Here is a 20,446-nt window from a genome sequence, read left to right as displayed (position 1 = left end):
TCCTACAAAAGCTCTACAAATTTACTTCACGTACACAGAGCATATGTTATTGGTGTTAGAATTTACATCTTCTTATTATGATTTTATAAAACAAATATGGTCATAGTTGTTAATACTTACGTATTTAATTTTTATGTCAGGGCTGAAGGTGATTTATGTACCACCATTACACTGTTACGTTATTATTTGTGTATATATTTCCCTTCACCTTCACCAGTGAGATTTCCACTTTCTTATGCTTTCATGTTGCTGCTTAGCATCATCTCACTGCAACTTAAAGAGTTCCCTGAACTTCTATGAAGTGAGTACTTTGAATTCTTTGTCAGGTAGTTCATAGGTATCATTTCTTTAGGGTGAATTACTGGAGCTGCATTTTGTTTCTTTGGTGGTATCATATTCCACAAGTCTTCATGATTCTCTCAGTCTTGCACTTCTGTCTGCCCATGTGATGAAGTCATCACCCTTTCCAGTCTCTACAGGCTGGCTTAGGCAGGGAAAGCTCTACACAAAGCGCCTTGGCCAGGACTCTGGGCAGGTCAGTTTCAGAGACCCTGGGTGCTGCCTGGTGAGGTCCTCACACATAGCCTGAAGCCAAGATCCACAGACAGTTTTTATCTCATGTGAGAACTTGTGGGACATGGGGATTTTTCTCAGTGCTACTTTGTGCTTTGTTGGGAGGAGAGTGACAGGAGGAAAGTGAAATTTTTCTATTTATCCTTTTCAATGGGTCTTTTCTCATTTCTGTGCTCCACCAGGGTTCTGTAACCTCTCATCTGGATTACAGGTATCTCATAAAGGAATTTTCACCCATGGACAATTGTTAAATTGGTGTTTCTGTGGAAGAGGAGAGCTGGGACCTCCTGTTCTGACATCTTTCTAATATCCATCTTTTTATTATTTGTTCTTTTGCATCACACTTGAGAAATCATTGTCTAATGAAAATCATGAATATTTACTCCTGTGTTTTTTCTGAGAATTTATACTTTTAGCTGTGATATTTGTCTGTGATTCATTATGAATTTTGTTTGTTTGTTCATAGCAAAAGTTGGAAGCCCAAAAAACATTTTGTATGTGTGTATTTGTCCAAGCATCATCTCTTTTTATAAAAATTGAAGTGTAGTTGACTCACAATGTTGTGATAATTTCAATGTTGTGATACTATAGCAAAGTGATTCAGTAACATATATACATGTGTGTGCATATATATATATTCCAAGTATCTTCTCCATTATAGGTTATTACAAGATATTGAACATATCTACCTGTGCTACACAGTAGGTCCTTGTTCTTTATTTTATATACAGTAGTGTATATCTGTTAACCCCTAATTTATCCCTCTGCCCTTCCCCCTTTAGTAACCATCAGTTTATTTTTTGTGTCTGTGAGTCTGTTTCTGCTTGTAAATGAGTTCGTTGCTATCCTTTTTTGATTCCACATATGAGTGATGTCGTATGATATTTGTTTTTCTCTGTGTGACTTATTTCAGTTAGTATGATAATCTCTAGGTTCATCCATGTTGCTGGAAATGGCATTGTTTCTTTTTTTATGGAAGAGTAAATTTCCAATGTATATATATATTACATCTTCTTTATCAATTCATCTGTCGATGGGCATTTAGGTTGCTTCCATTTCTTGGCTATACTAAATGGTGCTGCTATGAAAGTTGGGATGCATGTATCTTTTTGAATTAGTGTTCCATATTTTCTGGATATATGCCCTGGAGTGGAATTGCTGGGATATGTGGTAATTCTATTTTTAGTTTTTTAATAAGTGAACTTTTATACTGTAATCCAAAGTGGTTGCACCAATTTAGATTCCCACTAGCAGTGTAGGAGGTTTCCCTTTTCTCCATGCACTATCTAGCACTCAGTATTTGTAGACTTTTTGATGGTAGACATTCTGACCAGTGTGAAGTGATACCTCATTGTAGTTTTGATTAAGCATCATTTCTTAAAGACTTCCTTTTTCCCACTGAAGTTGTTTTTTGTTTTTTGTTTTTTGTTTTTGTCCCCTTTGTTAAAAACCAAATGACTGTAACTTTAGGGTTTATTTCTGCGTTCTCAATTTTATTCCTTTGTCTCTAAGTCTATTCTTTTTTTGTTGTTGTTGTTTACACTAAAATAGAAATATTTATTATTATAACTACATTCTACCTTACTGAAATTTCATTTTATAAAAATTAACTGTTTTTTTTGGGGGGGTACAGCAAGTTCAATCATCTGTTTTTATACACATATCCCCGTATTCCCTCCCTTCCTTGACTTCCCCCCCCTCGAGTCCCCCCCACCCTCCCCGCCCCAGACCTCCAAGGCATCTTCCATCCTCGATTTGGACTCCCTTTGTTATACAACAACTTCCACTGACTATCTATTTCACAGTTGGTAGTATATATACGTCTGTGCTACTCTCTCGCTTCGTCTCAGTTTCCCCTTCACCCCCCACCCCCTCCCATACCTCGAGTTCTCCAGTCCATTCTCGGTATCTGCATCCTTGTTCCTGTCACTGAGTTCATCAGTACCATTTTTAGATTCCGTATATGTGAGTTAGTATACAATATTTGTCCTTCTTTTTCTGACTTACTTCACTCTGTATGACAGATTGTAGTTCTATCCACCTCATGACATATAGCTCCATCTCATCCCTTTTTATAGCTGAGTAATATTCCATTGTATATATATGCCACATCTTCTGTATCCATTCATTTGTTGATGGGCATTTAGGTTGCTTCCATGTCCTGGCTATTGTAAATAGTGCTGCAATAAACATTATGGTACATGTTTCTTTTGGGATTATGGGTTTCTTTGGGTATATGCCCAGGAGTGGGATGACTGGATCATATGGTAGTTCTATTTGTAGTTTTTTAAGGAACCTCCAAATTGTTTTCCATAGTGGCTGTACCAACTTACAGTCCCACCAACAGTGCAGGAGAGTTCCCTTTTCTCCACACCCTCTCCAACATTTGTGGTTTCCAGATTTTGTGATGATGGCCATTCTGATTGGTGTGAGGTGATACCTCATTGTGGCTTTGATTTGCATGTCTCTGATGATGAGTGATGTTGAGCATCTTTTCATGTGTTTGTTGGCCATCTGTATGTCTTCTTTGGAGCAATGTCTATTTAGGTCTTCTGCCCATTTGTGGATTGGCTTATTTGCTTTTTTGGTATTAAGCTTCATGAGCTGCTTGTATATTTTGGAGGTTAATCCTTTGTCCGTTGTTTCATAGGCAATTATTTTTTCCCATTCTGAGGGTTGCCTTTTAGTCTTGTTTATGGTTTCTTTCCCTGTGCAAAATCTTTTAAGTTTCATGAGGTCCCATTTGTTTATTCTTGATTTTATTTCCATGATTCTAGGAGGTGGACCTGGATTGGAAGAATCAACATCGTGAAAATGTCTGTACTACCCAAAGCAATTTACAGATTCAATGCAATCCCGATCAAATTACCAATGGCATTTTTCACAGAACTAGAGCAAGAAATCTTACGATTTGTATGGAAATGCAAAAGACCCCGAATAGCCAAAGCAATCTTGAGAAGGAAAAATGGAGTTGGTGGAATCAGGCTTCCTGACTTCAAACTATACTACAAGGCCATAGTGATCAAGACAGTATGGTACTGGCACAAAAATAGAAAGGAAGATCAATGGAATAGAATAGAGAACTCAGAAGTAAGCCCAAACACATATGGGCACCTTATCTTTGACAAAGGAGGCACGAGTATACAATGGAAAAAAGACAGCCTCTTCAATAAGTGGTGTTGGGAATATTGGACAGCAACATGTAAAAGAATGAAATTAGAACACTTCCTAACACCATACACAAAAATAAACTCCAAATGGATTAAAGACCTAAATGTAAGGCCAGACACTATAAAACTCCTAGAGGAAAACATAGGCAGAACACTCTATGACATCCACCAAAGCAAGATCCTTTTGGACCCACCTCCTAGAATCATGGAAATAAGTCTATTCTTATACCTGAACTACACTGTACTATAGCTACACAGTAAACTTTGAAAGTGAGAAATGAAGGTCCTCTAAGCTTATTCTTCTTTTTCAATACTGTTTTGGCAATCTGGATTCTTGTTTTCCATATTAATGACAGCTTGTCAATTTCTGCCAAAAGAAAAAAAAATAGCCACTGACCATGTGGATGGAAACTGTGTTCAATCCGTAGATTAATTTTAGAAGTATTGCTTTACTGACAATATTAAGCCTCCTGATACAAGAACAGGAGAAGTGTTTCCCTTTATTTAGATCTACTTTATTTTCTCAAAACACCATTGTGTGGTTTAGAGTGAAAAGATCTTTCACTCCTTCTATTAAATTGTTCTACGTATTTTATTCTCTGTGATACTATTATAAATTGATTTTATTTTAGATTCAATTTTGGGTTGTTTATTGCTAGTCTAGAGAATTAAAATTGATTTAGCAATTTAGTTTGTAACCTGAAAAGTTGGTAAACTCATTTATTGCTTCTAATGATATTTAGTGGATCCTTGGGATTTTCTACATACAAAATTTGTTATCTGCAAATAAAGATAGTTTTCTTTCTTCTTTTCCAAAACGGATGTCTTTTACTTATTTTTCTTGTATAGTTACCATCAATAGAACTTGGAGTACACATTGTTGAATATACATGGTGATAGTTAACATCATTATATTGTTCATGAATTTATGTTGAAGAAATCAGCCTGTCACCATTGAGGAGGATGATTTCTGTATGCTATTCATATATGCTCTTTTATAGCTTTATTGAAGTATATTTGAAATACAAATACTGCACACATTTAGTGTATATATTTTATTGAGTTTATAGATATGCATACACCTATGATACCATCACTACACTAAGGTACTAACCACATTGACCACCTCAAAAAATTCTCTTATATTCTTTTGTAGTCTTTTTTTTAATGAACACAACATAAGATCCATTCTTTAACATATTTTAAATGCACAATACATTATTTTCTATAGACTTATTCACCTAGAAACTTTATACCATTGAGACACTATTTCGCACTTCCCTTTCCCCCAGCCCCTGACCACTACCATCCATTCTACTCTCTGTTTCTACAAATATGAATATTTTAGAAACTTCATAAAAGTGGAATCCTGCAGTATTGGTCTTTCTGTAACTGGCTTATTTCATTTATCATAATGACTGTATGCTAGTCCATGTTGTCCCAAATGACAGGATTTACTTCTATTTTAAGGCCAAATAATATTCCTTTTAAGCAAGACATAAACACAATTGGATCCGTAAAACATCTCAAAGAAATTAGGGGAAATCTTTTTTTGACATTGGTCTTGGCAATGATTTTGTAGATATGACATCAAAATCACAGGCAACATAAGCAAAACAAGAAAAGTAAGACTACATCAAATTCAAAAGCTTCTACACAGCAAAGGAAATAATCAACAAAATGAAAAATCATAGATGCTCTTTACCAGGGTGAAGTCCACTTCTACTATGTCTTTATTGAGCATTTTTTAAATTATTTATTTATTTATGTATTTCTGTATTTATTATTTTTGGCTGCCTTGGGTCTTTGTTGCTGCTCACAGGCTTTCTCTAGTTGCAGCTAGCAGGGATTACTCTTTGTTGCCATGCACTAGCTTTTCATTGCAGTGGCTTCTCTTGTTGCGGAGCATGGGCTCTGGGAGCACAGGCTTCAGTAGTTGTATCTCCTAAGCTCTAGAGAGCAGGCTCAGTAGCTGTGGCACACGGGGTTAGTTGCTCCATAGCATGTGGGACCTTCCTGGACCAGGGATTGAACCCGTGTTGCCTGCTTTGGCAGGCAGATTCTTAACCAGTGCACCACCAGGGAAGTCCTATTGAGTATTTTTACCATGGAGGTTTTGAATATTGACAAATGTGTTTCTCTATTGACATAATTGTGTGATTTTCAACTAACTTATTATGCTATATCATTTAATTATATTAATTAAACTAAATTTGTATTCCTGGCATTAATAGCACTTGCTTGTGTTTTTAATCATTTTATATGTTGGAATATTTAGTTTGTTAGTATTTTAATGAGAATTTTTGCATCTATACCCCAAAGGAAATTGGTCTGAAACAATCAACGAAATGAAAGGGCAACCTTCTGGAATGGGAGAAAATATTTGAAAACCACACATCAGATAAGGAGTTAATATCCAAAATACACCAAAACTCATACAACTCTATAACAACAAAAAAATTGAACTAAACACTGGGCAGGGGTGTAAAACCGACATTTTTTCAAAGAAATCATCAAATGGACAACAGATGCATGAAAAGATTCTCAACATCACTAATTACAAATGATTATAAACAATCACTAATTATAAATGATTCAATTTTCCAGTATATTTTCTTGCTACTTTATATATTTTCTTACTAGTCTGTAGATATAAAGGAAAACTGCCATTTTTTCTTCCTATTTTTCTTTTCCTCGCCAGTCGGCTCATAAATTCTCCTTAAAATTTTGTCACTTTTATGTAGGAATCTTTTTCATTTACTTTTCTTGAGAAATGTTTGCTGGAAAAACAAAACAAAACAACTGCTCAACCATCCAAATAGCAAATAAAAACAAATAATGAAAAATCAGAAAAAAATAAACATAAGTATGGGTGCCCTCCTTGCACAAGTACAAACTGATCCTCTAACCATCAGCTTTTTACAACCCAGTAAAATCTTTGAGGAATTGATACTCATGTTGGAAAAGCAATGCCGACTCTGCAGATCCAAGAAAGCAGTTTGAAAGCTGCAATTGTCAGTTGATGTCTTTAGATATCTGGCGAATGACACCTTTGGAAAGTCTAGAGGTGGATTGAAGATCTGAAGGGAACCCTCCATTTGCTACATGGGATTTGCTATAGGAGTCCCTCCAAAAATTTGTATGTGGAAATCTTAACTCTCAGTACCTCAGAATGTGAGACTGCCATATTTGGAAACTGTTATTACAGATATAATTAATGATGATGAGGTTATAGTGGAATAGGGTGGGCCCCTAATCCAATTTGACTGGTGTCATTTAACAAGGGGAAAGTTTGGACATAGAGGCATGCCAGCAAGAGTGACAAGTGAAAATTAGAGTTATGCTACCACAAGCCAAGGAGGTACCAGAAACCAGGAAAGACCTGGAACAGACCCTTCTCTAGAGCCTTCGAGGGGCCCAGGCCAGCCAACAACTCAGGCTCAGACTTCCAGCCTATATAACTGTGAGACAATACATTTCTGCTGTTTAAGTCACTCAGTTTCTGAAACATCATTATGGAAGCCTTAGATCACTAATATAACATTTTTCTTGTTTTAAAATACTTTATCAGTTTCTTTTTTTCCCTATCCTCAATTTTCCCATTACTTGTGGCAGTAAAACTGCCTGAATCTTATAGACACATAAGTAAGATTTATCTCTTTATTAACCTGTTAAAGAGACTGTTTAATTCTATGTGATCTTCCTAATATTATTCCTTCACATTTCTTTTCCCTTCATATTCCAGGCTCTTATGGATCTGAGGAGCATGAAATACCATCAGGAATGTGTTTCTGTCTTGTGGGAAGGTAGGATGTGCCCTCACAACAGAGCTAATTATCATCTCTTCAGCACTAAAATTACCAGTGAGAACAGGGCAGAGGGGATCTCTGTAGTCTAGACTGGAATTCACAGTGGGTGGAAATGACCTTGCCACTCACAAAGGCAATGGCCCAAGATGGAAGTATCCCAGGCAAGGCTTGGCCTTCCCAGTGATCTAAGTGACCCACTGGGTGTTTTGCCTTTCTCACTCACACACCCGAAGCACTCAGTCTCTGCCGGTGGATGGCTAGAAGGTTTACTCACTTATTTTCCACATCCTGGATCGTGTCAGGCAGAGGCAGATTTCTGGTTTCCAGTTGGAAAAGAACAGCAGAACTAGCAATGATGGGGAAGACTCCATAGATGATCCAGGGCAAGGTGGGTACATACACCACTAGGGTCATCAAGAGGGGAGCCAGTGCTGCCCCAGCCCTCATAGCCATTGTATCGAATCCCAAAGCTTTTGCCCTGGTGGATAAACAACAATACATAATAATTCAGTAACATGCCACACATGGAACTTATGATCCAGTATTTTGATGTGATTATGAAAGCCATAAAACACAATTATCAAATACATTGGACTGATTAAAAACACTGCCTTTTGCGCTTTGCTGTATGATTTTCTAGCTGTCTTTGTCAGGGTCAAAGTGTGTTAAGACTGATTGTCATCATTTTAAACAGCATGTTAACACTGCACCTATCCTGACAAGTGGTCCAAAAGGTTAATGAGAGGATGCATTGAAGTGCTGCCCAGCACAGTACATGGCACCAAGTCAGCTTTTCCAATAAACTTTGGCTATAAATGCTGTTAGTGTATTATCACTAGTACTATTATACAAATAATTGTTTTATAATGAACATTTCTTATTAATGTTTATTCCCACAAAAAGCATCAATTAGCTGAGAAAGTCCTATTAGAGGCCCTGGCAAAGTTCTCATAAACTCACATACCTGACGACAGTGGGGAGGAGTTCAGCATAGTGGACAGAATAACTTGTTTGAGAGGCGGCAACAAAGCTCATTCCCACACTTGCCAAAGTCACACGCAGGGTCTGCATTTCTGGATAGGGGAAGACCAGTGATGTAGAAATCTGAGTTGAGGGAATCAGCATGCACGAAATTTAGTCAGGAAAAAATTCTACAGGTCATTTTTATGTTTGAAGTACATTATAGAAAATTTTACAGTGTCAGGGATCATGGAGTGGTTGAAAAAGTGAGAAATGTAAAATTATCCACATGGGTGGTAAAAGGTACATAACATTATCTGGATTAATGGATTAACTGCAGCAAATCTCTCTGCATAGCTGAGCTTTGCCAGAGAAGAAGAAGAAGAAAAGGTGAGTCTGGCAGAATTTTGTTTTTACTTATTTTGTCGAATACTTGCAACATCGAGATTGAAGAAAGTAGGGTTGTCCTGTGGACAATCACTGAGTCTAAGACTCAGCTCTAACCTTGAGGACGTCACAAAGTGCAGAATTTAAAGTGACCAGTCATCCTGCTTTTCTTGGGAATTAGGAGGTTTTAGCAATGTGGGATTTTCATTGATAAAGCTGGGATACTTCCAGAAAAACCTAAATGAGTCAGTCAACCTGATGTAGATACAGCATTGCCATGGGATAAGTATGGCACAAGAGAGTAATAGAAGGACAGGAGTAATCTCTTAGCAGACAGGTTGAAGAGAAGCTAGGTCTAGATCAATCTTAGACATAAAGAAATAAGAATGGATACTTCTATTTAAAAAAATTTCAAAATTTGGGTCACCAAAAATGTTTTGGAGAATTAGTTTTCAGCACAGTATAAAAACAAATCTAGTTATAGTGTTATAATATTGGAAAGAGCTCTTTTTTAAGTATGCCTGCATCATTAATGATATTCTGAGGAGCAGAGTGCACCCACCTCTAATGCTGAGAAGCATATTCCTGCATTGGGAGATGGTGAAGCATCGTACACATTAAGGTTCTCCTACTCAGTACATATTCTGTTAACGTACCAAGTAATCTAACAGGGAATGGACAGGACTCTAAGCTGCTTAAACCCTTGTTCCTACTGTACACTCCTTGACCACTGGAATAAGATGGATTATTTTTTCACTTCTAGAAGATGCCCATAAGAATGAGCTGAAGTCAAGGTAAATAAACACCACACTCACATGTGGATATGTAGAGATGCACATAGAGGTAGACTAGTCATCAAAGCTGGTAATGAAGAGCCCAAACAGAGGGAATGACCATACTGTGTCCTCACCTGGGGTATAATTACAAGGCCCCACCCCTCCGTGCTTGTAACTCAAATTGTGAATGGACAAAGGACAACTGAACAAGTGCGGTCCTAAGGCAACTGTCCAGAATAAGTGGTACTACTATACAGACACTTCCACCATGTGAAGAAGATGAACATATGCCTGAGCTTCCACTTGCTGACCTTTGGTTCTTTTCCCAACAACTCAGTAGCAGATTTTTGTATAAACCCTCAGATTAGTTTAGGGAAATAGTTAAACCGTAATTGGGATTTCTTTTTACTCCTGGTGTCAGACATGTGGGGCCCTAAATGATGGGAAAATAAAATCCATGAAGGTTGGGAAAAGACACTTCCTTTTCCCAAAGTCCAGTCTTCTCTCACCTTGGGGGACCAACGTGTTGGCCAAAATGGAAAGTCCCACCAGGAACATGAAAAGCATCTGGATTGGTCGACGGCCCATGTAATTCAGAGCTAAAAGTGCAAGACACCGGGCAGAGGCTGTGAGAGCTCCAAAGATTACCTGGAACAGGAAAATATTGCTCCCAAAGTACTGTAGATTGATAAAGATGCCATAAAGTGGTATTGCATTTGCCAATCTGTAGTGAAGAGAGGAGGAAAGACACAAGCTGTAAGATTTAGACACCAGGTGCTGCGGTCGATCATTATATTGACCCAGGAAGCCAATAGTCAGTGTTAAAGAATAAGGGCTGAGTCTGATTTGTAAAACTCTTCAATTTTAGATGACAAAATTACCACAAATAATTACATGGCAATAAATAAAAACCATACTTCTTCTGTCCTTTCTTTTTTTTGAGTCCCTAAGAATAGAGTTGGCAGTGACAGGAGAGCACACCTGTTTTGATCACCAGATTGGATGGATATAGAATTTGGGTAGAAAAGGATTAAAACTTGGAGTTGAGGGAAAGAATTTCTTTTTGAGGGTTTTTAGTATGCTGGGTGTCCCCCCTCTTCTTCCCCAACCCCCATAGAGTAAAGCATTTCTCTTTTCTCAACTAGTGATGAAACTGCAAAAAGACTACCTGCATCTACTTGACTTGGGAGCACAGTGTCCTGGTGTCTAACACAATTCTGGGAAGTTTAAAGTTCATATCAGGTTTCTTAGGGCTAAGTGAAATGTAAGAATTCAGGAAAGCAAATATGCATCAACTGTACCATCAGAAATGGAATCAAATATTTCTACTCAAGATCTACATCTTATCCAGAAAGCATCTAGGGGAAAGGACTCCACTTTAATGATCTACTACACTCAGAGAGAGCTAGATGTAGACATTACAACAGAAGAAACCATCACAGATCACAGAGTTACAAGAAAGTCCTCTCTTGACCATTATCTCTACTTTTCCCCTCCACTCTGATTGTCCAGGATTCAGGAATGTAAATCTGTGTCCTAGTGGATATGGAAAAGGTGAAGAAGCACAATGCACTTAAATGCAGAAGCAGTCTACTATTATATATATGTCTAGGAAGAATTGAGTTGAAAACTTCAATAGTTGCTTTCTTAAATTTGGCAGTGGGTCTGTATTGTCCTGTATGCTTTTCATGACTAACTGTTAAGTCTTCAAAAATTCAAACTTACATTTAAAATTTCTCCTCCTGACTCTACCAAAGTAGATAATGGGGAGTTTGGGGAAGATGGCAGAGGAGTAAGATGTGGAGATCATCTTCCTCCCCACAGATATATCAAAAATACATCTACATGTGGAACAGCTCCTACAGAACACCCACTATACCTTGGCAGAAGACCTCAGACTTCCAAAAAGCCAAGAAAATCTCCACATAATTTGGTAGGGCAAAAGAAAAAAGGTAAAAATAGACAAAGGAATTGGGGTGGGACCTGTGCCTGTTTGGGGGAGCTATGGGGAAGGAAAAGTTTCCACACACTAGGAAGCCCCCTCACTGGCCGGGATGGGGAGAGCTTCAGAACCTCAGAGGAGAGTACAGCAACAGGGGTGCAGAGAGCAAAGTGGAGAGAATCCCGTAAAGAGGACCGATGTTGACCAGCACTCTGAAACCTGAGACACTTGCCTGCCTGCTGGGGCGGGTGGGTGCTGGGTGCTGAGGCCCAGCTTTAGAGCTCAGACCCCAGGGAGAGGATTGGGATTGGCTGCTTGAAGACAGCCTGAGGGGCCTAGCGCACCATGGCCCAGGGATTCTGGGAAGAAACCTGGGCCTGCCAGGCAGGCAAGCGACCATTGTTGCAGGGTGCACTAGGAGAGGGGTGGGCCCACCATAGGAGCTAATCTTTCTCTGTGGGCTCACAGACAGCAGGGCATTGTTTACAGGAGCTACAGGGGTGGGTTCAAGGTGAGCCTGCTGTCTTAGACCCCAGAAGCAGGTGCAATGGCTACTGCTGTGGCTGCTGCTGCCACCAATGGTCCTGTGAGCAAGCACAGGTCACTGCCCACAGTTTCTTGGGGCCTATGCAGCCTGCCACTGCAATCCAGGTCCTGCAATCCAGGGCCACCTTCCCTGGGAGAGCACACAGAGTGCCCCAGGCTGCTGCAGCTTCCTCCTGGCCTCTACCACCACAGGCATTCCCTGCACATTCCAATTGTGACTGCCTTTTTCCCCCCTCACCCCAGCCTGAGTAAGCATGTGAGCCCTGATCAGCCACTGCTTCTGCCCCCTCTTGCCTAGGCAGGGAACAGACAACTGAGTGTGGCCCCCATGCAGAAGCGGGGCCAAAACCAAAGCTGAATTCCAGAAGCAGTGAGACCAAAGAAGAGAAAGGGAAATCTCTCCAGGTAGCCACAGAAGCAGTGGATTAAATCCCCACAATCAGTTTGGTAAATCCTGCATCTGTGGAATATCTGAGTACACAAAGAACGCTCCCATAATTGAGGCTGTGGACTTTGGGGGCAACTGTGGACTTTGGGGGCAAGTACATGCAGGAGTGGGGCCAGATTAGAGTCTAAGCTGGCTACACAGGGCCCACAGCAGGTCCAGAGACCTACCTGAAGTTTGCTTTCTGCTTTTACTTTGTTTTTGGTTTTTTGTTTTTGTTAGTTTATAGTGTTTGTTTTCATTTTTGGGTTCCTTTGTTTCGTTGTTCTCTTCTTTTCTGTCTTCTCTTTGTATGTGTGTGCACATTCACGTGTTTCTTTGTTTTTGTCTGTTCTTTTGCTTTTTTTTTTCTTTCCTGTCACGTGGCTTGCAGGGTCTTGGTGCTCTGGACAGAATTTGGGCCTCAACCTCTGAGGTGGGAGAGCCAAGGCTAGACTGTTGGACCACCAGAGAACTCCTGGCCCCAGGGAATATTAATTGGTGAGTGTTCTCCCAGAGACTCCATCTCAACACCAAGACCAAGCTCCACCCAACAGCCAGCAAGCACCAGTGCTGGACACCTCACACCAAACAACTAGCAAGACAGGAACAGAAACCCACCCATTAGTAGACAGCTGCCTAAAGTCTTACTAAGCTCACAGACACCGCAAAACACACCAAGGGATGGGCCTCTGCCCATAAGAAGGACGAGATCCAGCTCCACCAACCAGAACACAGGCACCAGTCCCTCCCATAAGGAAGCCTACACAAGCCACTGGACCAACCTCACTGTGAGCAGACACCATAAACAAGAGGTACTATGATGTTGCAGCCTGTGAAGACACCTCAAACTCAGTATGGTAAACAAAATGAGAAGACAAAGAAATATGTTGAAATGAAGGAGCAAGGTAAAAACCCACAAGACCGAATAAATGAAGAGAAAATAGGCAGTCTACCTGAAAAAGTATTCACAGTAATGTAGTGATAGTAAAGATAGTCCAAAATCTCAGAAAAAGAATGGAGAAATATAAGAAATATTTAACAAGGACCTAGGAGAGCTAAAAAAAAAAAGGCAATGAACAAGACAATAACTAAAATTAAAAAGACTCTAGAAGGACTCAATAATGTAATAACTGATGCAGAAGAATGCATATGTGATCTGAAAGATAGAATGGTGGAAATAACTGCCATGGAGCAGAATAAAGAAAAAAAAAATGAAAAGAATTGAGGGCAGTCTCAGAGACTTCTGGGACAACATTAAGTGCAGTGACGTTAAAATTACAGGAATCCCAGAAGAAGAAGAGAAAAAGAAAGGGGCTAAAAAAATACTTGAAGAGATCATAGTCAAAAACTTCCCTAACATGGGAAAGGAAAGTCAATCAAGTCCAAGAAACACAGAGAATCCAAAACAGAATATATCCAAGCAGAAAAACACCAAGAAAAATGTGAATCAAACTATCAAAAATTACACACAAAGGAAAAAATGTTAAAAGCAGCAAGGGAAAAGCAACAAATAACATACAAAGGAATCCTCATAAAGTTATCAGCTGATTTTGCAGCAGAACGTTTGCAGGCCAGAAGGGAGTGGCAGGATATATTTAAAGTGATGAAAGAGAAAAAACTACAACCAAGATTACTCTACCCAGCAAGGATCTCATTCACATTCCATGGAGAAATCAAAAGCTTTACAGGAAAGCAAAAGCCATGAGAATTCAACATCACCAAACCAGTTTTACAACAAATGCTAAAGGAACTTCTCTAAGTGGGAAACACAAGAGAAGAAAAAGATTGACAAAAACAAACCCAAAACAATTAAGAAAATGATAATAGGAACATATGTACTGATAATTACCCTAAGTATGAATGGGCTAAATGCTCCAACCAAAAGACACAAACTGGCTGAATTGATACAAAAATAAGACTCATATATATGCTGTCCACAAGAGACCCACTTCAGATCTAGGGACACGTACAGACTGAAAGTGAGGAGATGGAAAAAGATATTCCATGCAAATGGAAGTCAAAAGAAAGCTGGAGGGGCAATACTCATATCAGATAAAATAGACTTTAAAATAAAGACTATTACAAGAGATAACGAAAGGCACTACATAATGATCAAGGGATCAATCTAAGAATAAAACACAACAATTATAAATATTTATGCACCCAACATAAGAGCACCTCAATACATAACGCAAATGCTGACAGCTATAAAAAGGGAAATCAGCAGTAACACAATAATAGTGGGGGACTTAAACATCCCACTTGCACCAATGGACAGATCATCCAGGCAGAAAATAGCTAAGGAAACACAAGCTTCAAATGACACAATAAGCCAGATAGATTTAATTGATATTCATAGGACATTCCACCTGAAAGCAGAAGAATATACTTTCTTCTCAAGTGCACATGGAACACTCTCCAAGATAGATCACATCTTGTGTCACAAGTCAAGCCTTGTTATTTGTGACTCAATTTAAGAAAATTGAAATCATATCAAGCATCATATCATATCAAGCATTTTTTCCAACCACAGTGCTATGAGATTAGAAGTCAATTACAGGAAAAAATGGATAAAATCCCCCACAAACACATGAAGGCTAAACAATATGCTACTAAATATCCAAGAGATCACTAAAGAAATCAAAGAGGAAATTTAAAAAGTACCTAGAGACAAATGACAATGAAAACACAATGACCCAAAACCTATGGGTTACAGCAAAGCAGTTATAAGAAGGAAGTTTATAGCAATATAATCATAATTCAAGAAACAAGAAAAATCTCAGATAAACAATCTAACCTTACACCTAAAGGAACTGGAGAAAGAAAAACCAAAAAACCCCAAAGTTAGTAGAAGGAAAGAAATCATAAAGATGAGAGCAGAAATAAATGAAATAGAAATGTAGAAAACAATAGCAAAGATCAATGAAACTGAAAGCTGGTTCTTTAAGAAGATAAACAAAAATTGATAACCTCCAGCCAGACTTATCAAGAAAAAGATGGAGAGGACTCAAATTGATAAAATTAGAAATGAAAAAAAGAGAAGTTACAATGGACACTGCAAAAATATGAAGGATCATAAGAGACTACTACAAGCAACAATATGCCAATAAAATGGACAACATGGAAGAAGTGGACAAGTTCTTAGGAAGGTATAACTTGCTGAGATTGAATCAGGAAGAAATAGAAAATATGAACAGACAAATCACAGGTAATGAAATTGAAACTGTGATTAAAAATCTTACACCAAACAAAAGTCCAGGACCAAATGGCTTCACAAGTGAATTCTATCAAACACTTAGAGAAGAGCTAACACCAATCCTTCTCAAACTCTTCCAGAATATTGCACAGGAAGGAACACTCTCAAACTCATTCTATGAAGCCATCATCACCCTGATACCAAAACCAGACAAAGATACTACAAAAAAAGAAAATTACAGACCAATATCAGTGATGAGTATAGACACAAAAATCCTCAACATAACACTAGCAAACTGAATTCAACAACACATTAAAATGTTCACACACCATAACCAAGTGGGATATCTCCCAGGGATGCAAGGATTCTTCTATATGCAAATCAATGAATGTGATATACCATATTAACAAACTAAAGAATAATTAAAAAACATATGATCATCTCAGTAGATGCATAAAAAGCTTTTGACAAGATTCAACACCCATTTATGATTAAAAAAAAAAAACTCTCCAGAAAGTGGTCATAGAGGGAACCTACCTCAACATAATAAAGGCCATATGTGACAAACCCACAGCATACACCATTCTCAATGGTGAAAAAGCAAAAGCATTTCCTCTAAGATCAGGAACAAGACAAGGATGTCTACTCTCACTACTATTATTCAACATAGCTTTGGAAGTCCTAGCCATGGCAATCAGAGAAGAAAAAGAAATAAAAGGAATCCAAATTGGAAAAGAAGTAAAACTGTCACTGGCTGCAAGGACATGATACTATACATAGAAAATCCTAAAGAAGCTACCAGAAAACTACTAGAGCTAATCAATGAATTGGGTAAAGTTTCAGGGTACAAAGTTAATGCACAGAAATCTCTTGCACTCCTCTGCACTAACAATGAAAGATCAGAAAGAGAAATTAAGGAAACAATCCCATTTACCATTGCAACAAAAAGAATAAAATACCTAGGAATAAACTTAGCTAAGGAGGTGAAAGACCTGTACTCAGAAAACTGTAAAACACTGATGAAAGAAATCAAAGATGACACAAACAGGTGGAGAGATATGCCATGTTCTTGGATTGGAAGAATCAACATTGTGAAAATGACTATACTATCAAAGCAACTTACCAATTCAGTGCAATCCCTATCAAACTACAAATGGCATTTTTCACAGAACTAGAACAAAAGATCTTAAAATTTGTATGGAGACACAAAAGACTCCGAATAGCAAAAGCAATCTAGAGAAAGAAAAATGGAGCTGAAGAATCAGTCTCCCTGACTTCAGACTCTACTACACAGCTACAGTATTTAAGACAATATGGTATAGGCACAAAGACAGAAATATAGATCAATGGAACAGGATAGAAAGCCCAGAGATAAACCCACACACCTAATGGTCAACTAATCTAAGACAAAGTAGGCAAGGATATACAATGGAGAAAAGACAGTCTCTTCAATAAGTGGTTCTGGGAAAACTGGATACCTACATGTGAAAGAATGAAATTAAAACACTCCCTAACACCATATACAGAAATAAACTCAAAATGAATTAAAGACCTAAATGTAACACCAAACACTATAAAACTCTTAGAGGAAAAAATAGGAAAAATACTCTTTGACATAAATCACAGCAAGATGTTTTTTGATCTGCTTCCTAGAGTACTGGAAATAAAAACAAAAATAAGCAAATGTGACCTAATGAAACAAAATCTTCTGCCCAGCAAAGGAAACCATGGACAACATGAAAAGACAATCCTCAGAATGGGAGACAATATTTGCCAACTATTCAATGGACAAAGGATTAATCTCCAAAATATACAGACGGCTCATGTAGCTCAATTTAAAATACGAACAACCCAATCGAAAAATGGGCCTAAGGCCTAAATAGACATTTCTTCAAAGGAGATATACAGATTGCCAAGAAGCACGTGAAAAATGCTCAACATCACTAATTATTAGAGAAATGCAAATCAAAAATACAATGAGGTGTCACTTCACACTTGTCAGAATGGCCATCATCAAAAAATCTACAAACAGTAAATGATGGAGAGTGTGTGGAGAAAAGGGAGTCCTCTTGCAGTGTTGGTGGGAATTTGATCTGATACAGCCACCATGGAGAACAGTATGGAGGTTCCTTAAAAAACTAAAAATAGAACTACTATATGACCCAGCAATCCCCCTACTGGGCATATACCCTGAGAACACCATAATTCAAAAAGATACATCTACAACAATGTTCATTGCAGCACTATTCACAATAGCCAGGACATGAAAGCAACTTACTGCCCATCAACAGATGAATGGATAAAGATGCAGTACATATATACAAAGGAATAACAGAAAATTACCAGTCATAAAAAGGAACAAAACTGGGTAAATTGAGAGATGTGGATGGACCTAGAGACTGTCATACAGAGTGAAGTAAGCCAGAAAGAGAAAAATATCATATATTAATGCGTATATGTGGAATCTAGAAAAGTGGTACAGATGATCCTGTTTGCAAGGCAGAAATAGAGACACAGATGTAGAGAACAAATGTTATGGACACCAAGGAGGAATGTTGGGATGGGATGAATTTGGAAATTGGGATTGACATATACACACCAATATGTATAAAATAGATAACTAATGAGATCCTGCTGTATAGCACAGGAAACTCCTCTTCACTGTAAAGTGGAAACTAACACAACATTGTAAACCAATTATATCCCAGTTTAAAAAAAAAGATAAAGAACAAGATTTACTACAGAAGTCCTTGTGCAAACACACACAAATAGTCTATAACCAAATTGGAAACAAACAAAAGTCCACCAACATTGAAGCACATAAAGAAATTGTAATGTAATCATTGACTGGAAACTAAAGCACTAGGGAGGAGAACAACCTACTGTTGCATGCAACAGAATGAGTGAATCTTCATAAATGAGCCTGGGGAAAGGGGGTTGTCACAGAACACTTTTATCATTACATTATGTGAAGGTCAAGATCAGGCAACGATCCTCTGTGTTGAGGGAGATCAGAAAAGTTAAGCTTCATCTTGCACTGGAGGGGGCAGTGAGGATAAAACAGAGTGAGGTGGTGGTGGTGGTAGTGGTGGCTAATGTTGTATGGGATAGTTGAGGGGAACTCTTGAGGAATTAGAGTTTTCCTATTTTGATCTGGAGGTTGGTTACATTTCAGCATATCAATGTATTCAGTGATTTGTATGCATCCAACATGTCTTCATGTTTCTTTTTGCAACATTTGCTTCAATTAAAATTTAAAGAAAAAATAAAGAAAATTCAGTGCCAAAATCTACACTGTGACAGACGTATTCAACATCAATCTCCACTGAAGAGACTGACTACTATATGACCTAACTAACTCTTCATCATATAATCAGTTCCAAGTGAGTCTTATATAATGTGATTTCCTCATCTTTTATCTTCAAATCACTACCTCCCTCTCACATACCTCACAATGAGCAGGAGACAGATCCTTTTACGCAGGTTGGGTGTGCGGAACAAGTCAAACACAGTAGTTTTGGTCTGTGCTGCCTCCAGCTCCTCCTGCATGGTAGCTCTCAAACCCTTCAATGACAACAGGCACGTGTCATTTGCCAGCATATTGCCAGGAATGCTGATGAGTGCTGGCACCCAATACAACAAGAGAGATGCTTTTTATTGTATAAAATATTATACATGCAATCACAGGTGTGAATGTGGTATGAAAGGATGATGTAGGGAGTTAAGGGGGACTCCAGGAAATGAGACAGAAACAATGCTATTTTGAAAATGAGGCCATCGAGGAGGGCAGGGCATCCACGAGAACACATGGGTTATAGATTCAGATCAGGAAGTGAACCAAAGGAAGCAGTAGTTGCACAGTTGGCAAAGCTTCTTTTCTATGAGCTAGACATGAAAGATGAGAGAACTCAGCTTGTATTCTCAACTTTCTGCCCTTGTTAGAAAAACAGTTTGTCTATCCCAATAAGGAGAAGGCAGGTGTCTGTTCATGTCTTCCCTCCAACCCTTCCCTCCAATAACCACCTTCCCTTTCATTCTTACCTCCATGTTCAGGGTTTCTTTAACATATGTTCTTCCATTTATGTGTGCAACAGTTTTAAGTTCCTTTAAGCCCTCATCTGGTTTATTGGTTATAATCAGCCACCGAGCAGACTCCACCAGCCACCTGATGAAAGAAGGGCACACAATGCAGTCAGCTCTCTCTTGCTTATATGTCACATGGTTATTGGCAACAGATGCTTTTTGCCTTCTGTCTATATTTACCACTTTGTTTCTTGTGTTGGCAATAGAAACTCATATTCAACCACACAAATACAAGGAAAATATAAGAATGACCAGTGCATGCATTGCACCTGAAAGGTGTACTACATGCAATCTAATACAGACTTTGGAGTCAAATTTCCTCTCTGGTTAATCAGCAGATTTTCCAAGAAACTTATGAGGCTTAAGCTTGAGAGTCCCCAATATGTATAATTCCCTTCCAAAGCTTGGCATGGGATTTAACAACTCTGTGCATATAGTATATATTTATAATATATATATATATATATATATATTTTAAAAAGAAGCACCCAAATTATATAACTTTAAAGCCCAACAAAGATTGCAAGAATCCCTGCCACTATGGCAATGTTGGTACCTAACTACACAAGTGAGTCGC

At 38.4% G+C, this 20,446-nt stretch overlaps 1 protein-coding gene across 1 annotated transcript in view; it reads right to left on the bottom strand.

The window, feature by feature from the left end:
- Window positions 1-6,448: 6,448 nt before the first annotated feature.
- The window catches only part of LOC130849158 (solute carrier family 22 member 10-like), a 47,576-nt gene continuing 33,578 nt past the window's right edge, over window positions 6,449-20,446 (bottom strand). Inside the window, exons 5-10 of the mRNA XM_057727821.1 lie at window positions 19,828-19,951; window positions 19,235-19,350; window positions 10,185-10,399; window positions 8,517-8,625; window positions 7,827-8,030; window positions 6,449-6,523 (exon numbers count right to left, since the gene is read on the bottom strand). Coding sequence (XP_057583804.1) covers window positions 6,463-6,523; window positions 7,827-8,030; window positions 8,517-8,625; window positions 10,185-10,399; window positions 19,235-19,350; window positions 19,828-19,951 — 829 coding nt within the window. The 3' untranslated portion in view covers window positions 6,449-6,462. The remainder of the gene's footprint in view (window positions 6,524-7,826; window positions 8,031-8,516; window positions 8,626-10,184; window positions 10,400-19,234; window positions 19,351-19,827; window positions 19,952-20,446) is intronic.

The sequence above is a fragment of the Hippopotamus amphibius genome, chromosome 3 (assembly GCF_030028045.1).
Source record: "Hippopotamus amphibius kiboko isolate mHipAmp2 chromosome 3, mHipAmp2.hap2, whole genome shotgun sequence".
In the NCBI taxonomy this organism is placed as follows: Eukaryota; Metazoa; Chordata; class Mammalia; order Artiodactyla; family Hippopotamidae; genus Hippopotamus; species Hippopotamus amphibius.
The sequence above is the reverse complement of the archived record's forward strand: the minus strand, read 5'-3'. Positions and strand labels throughout refer to the sequence as shown.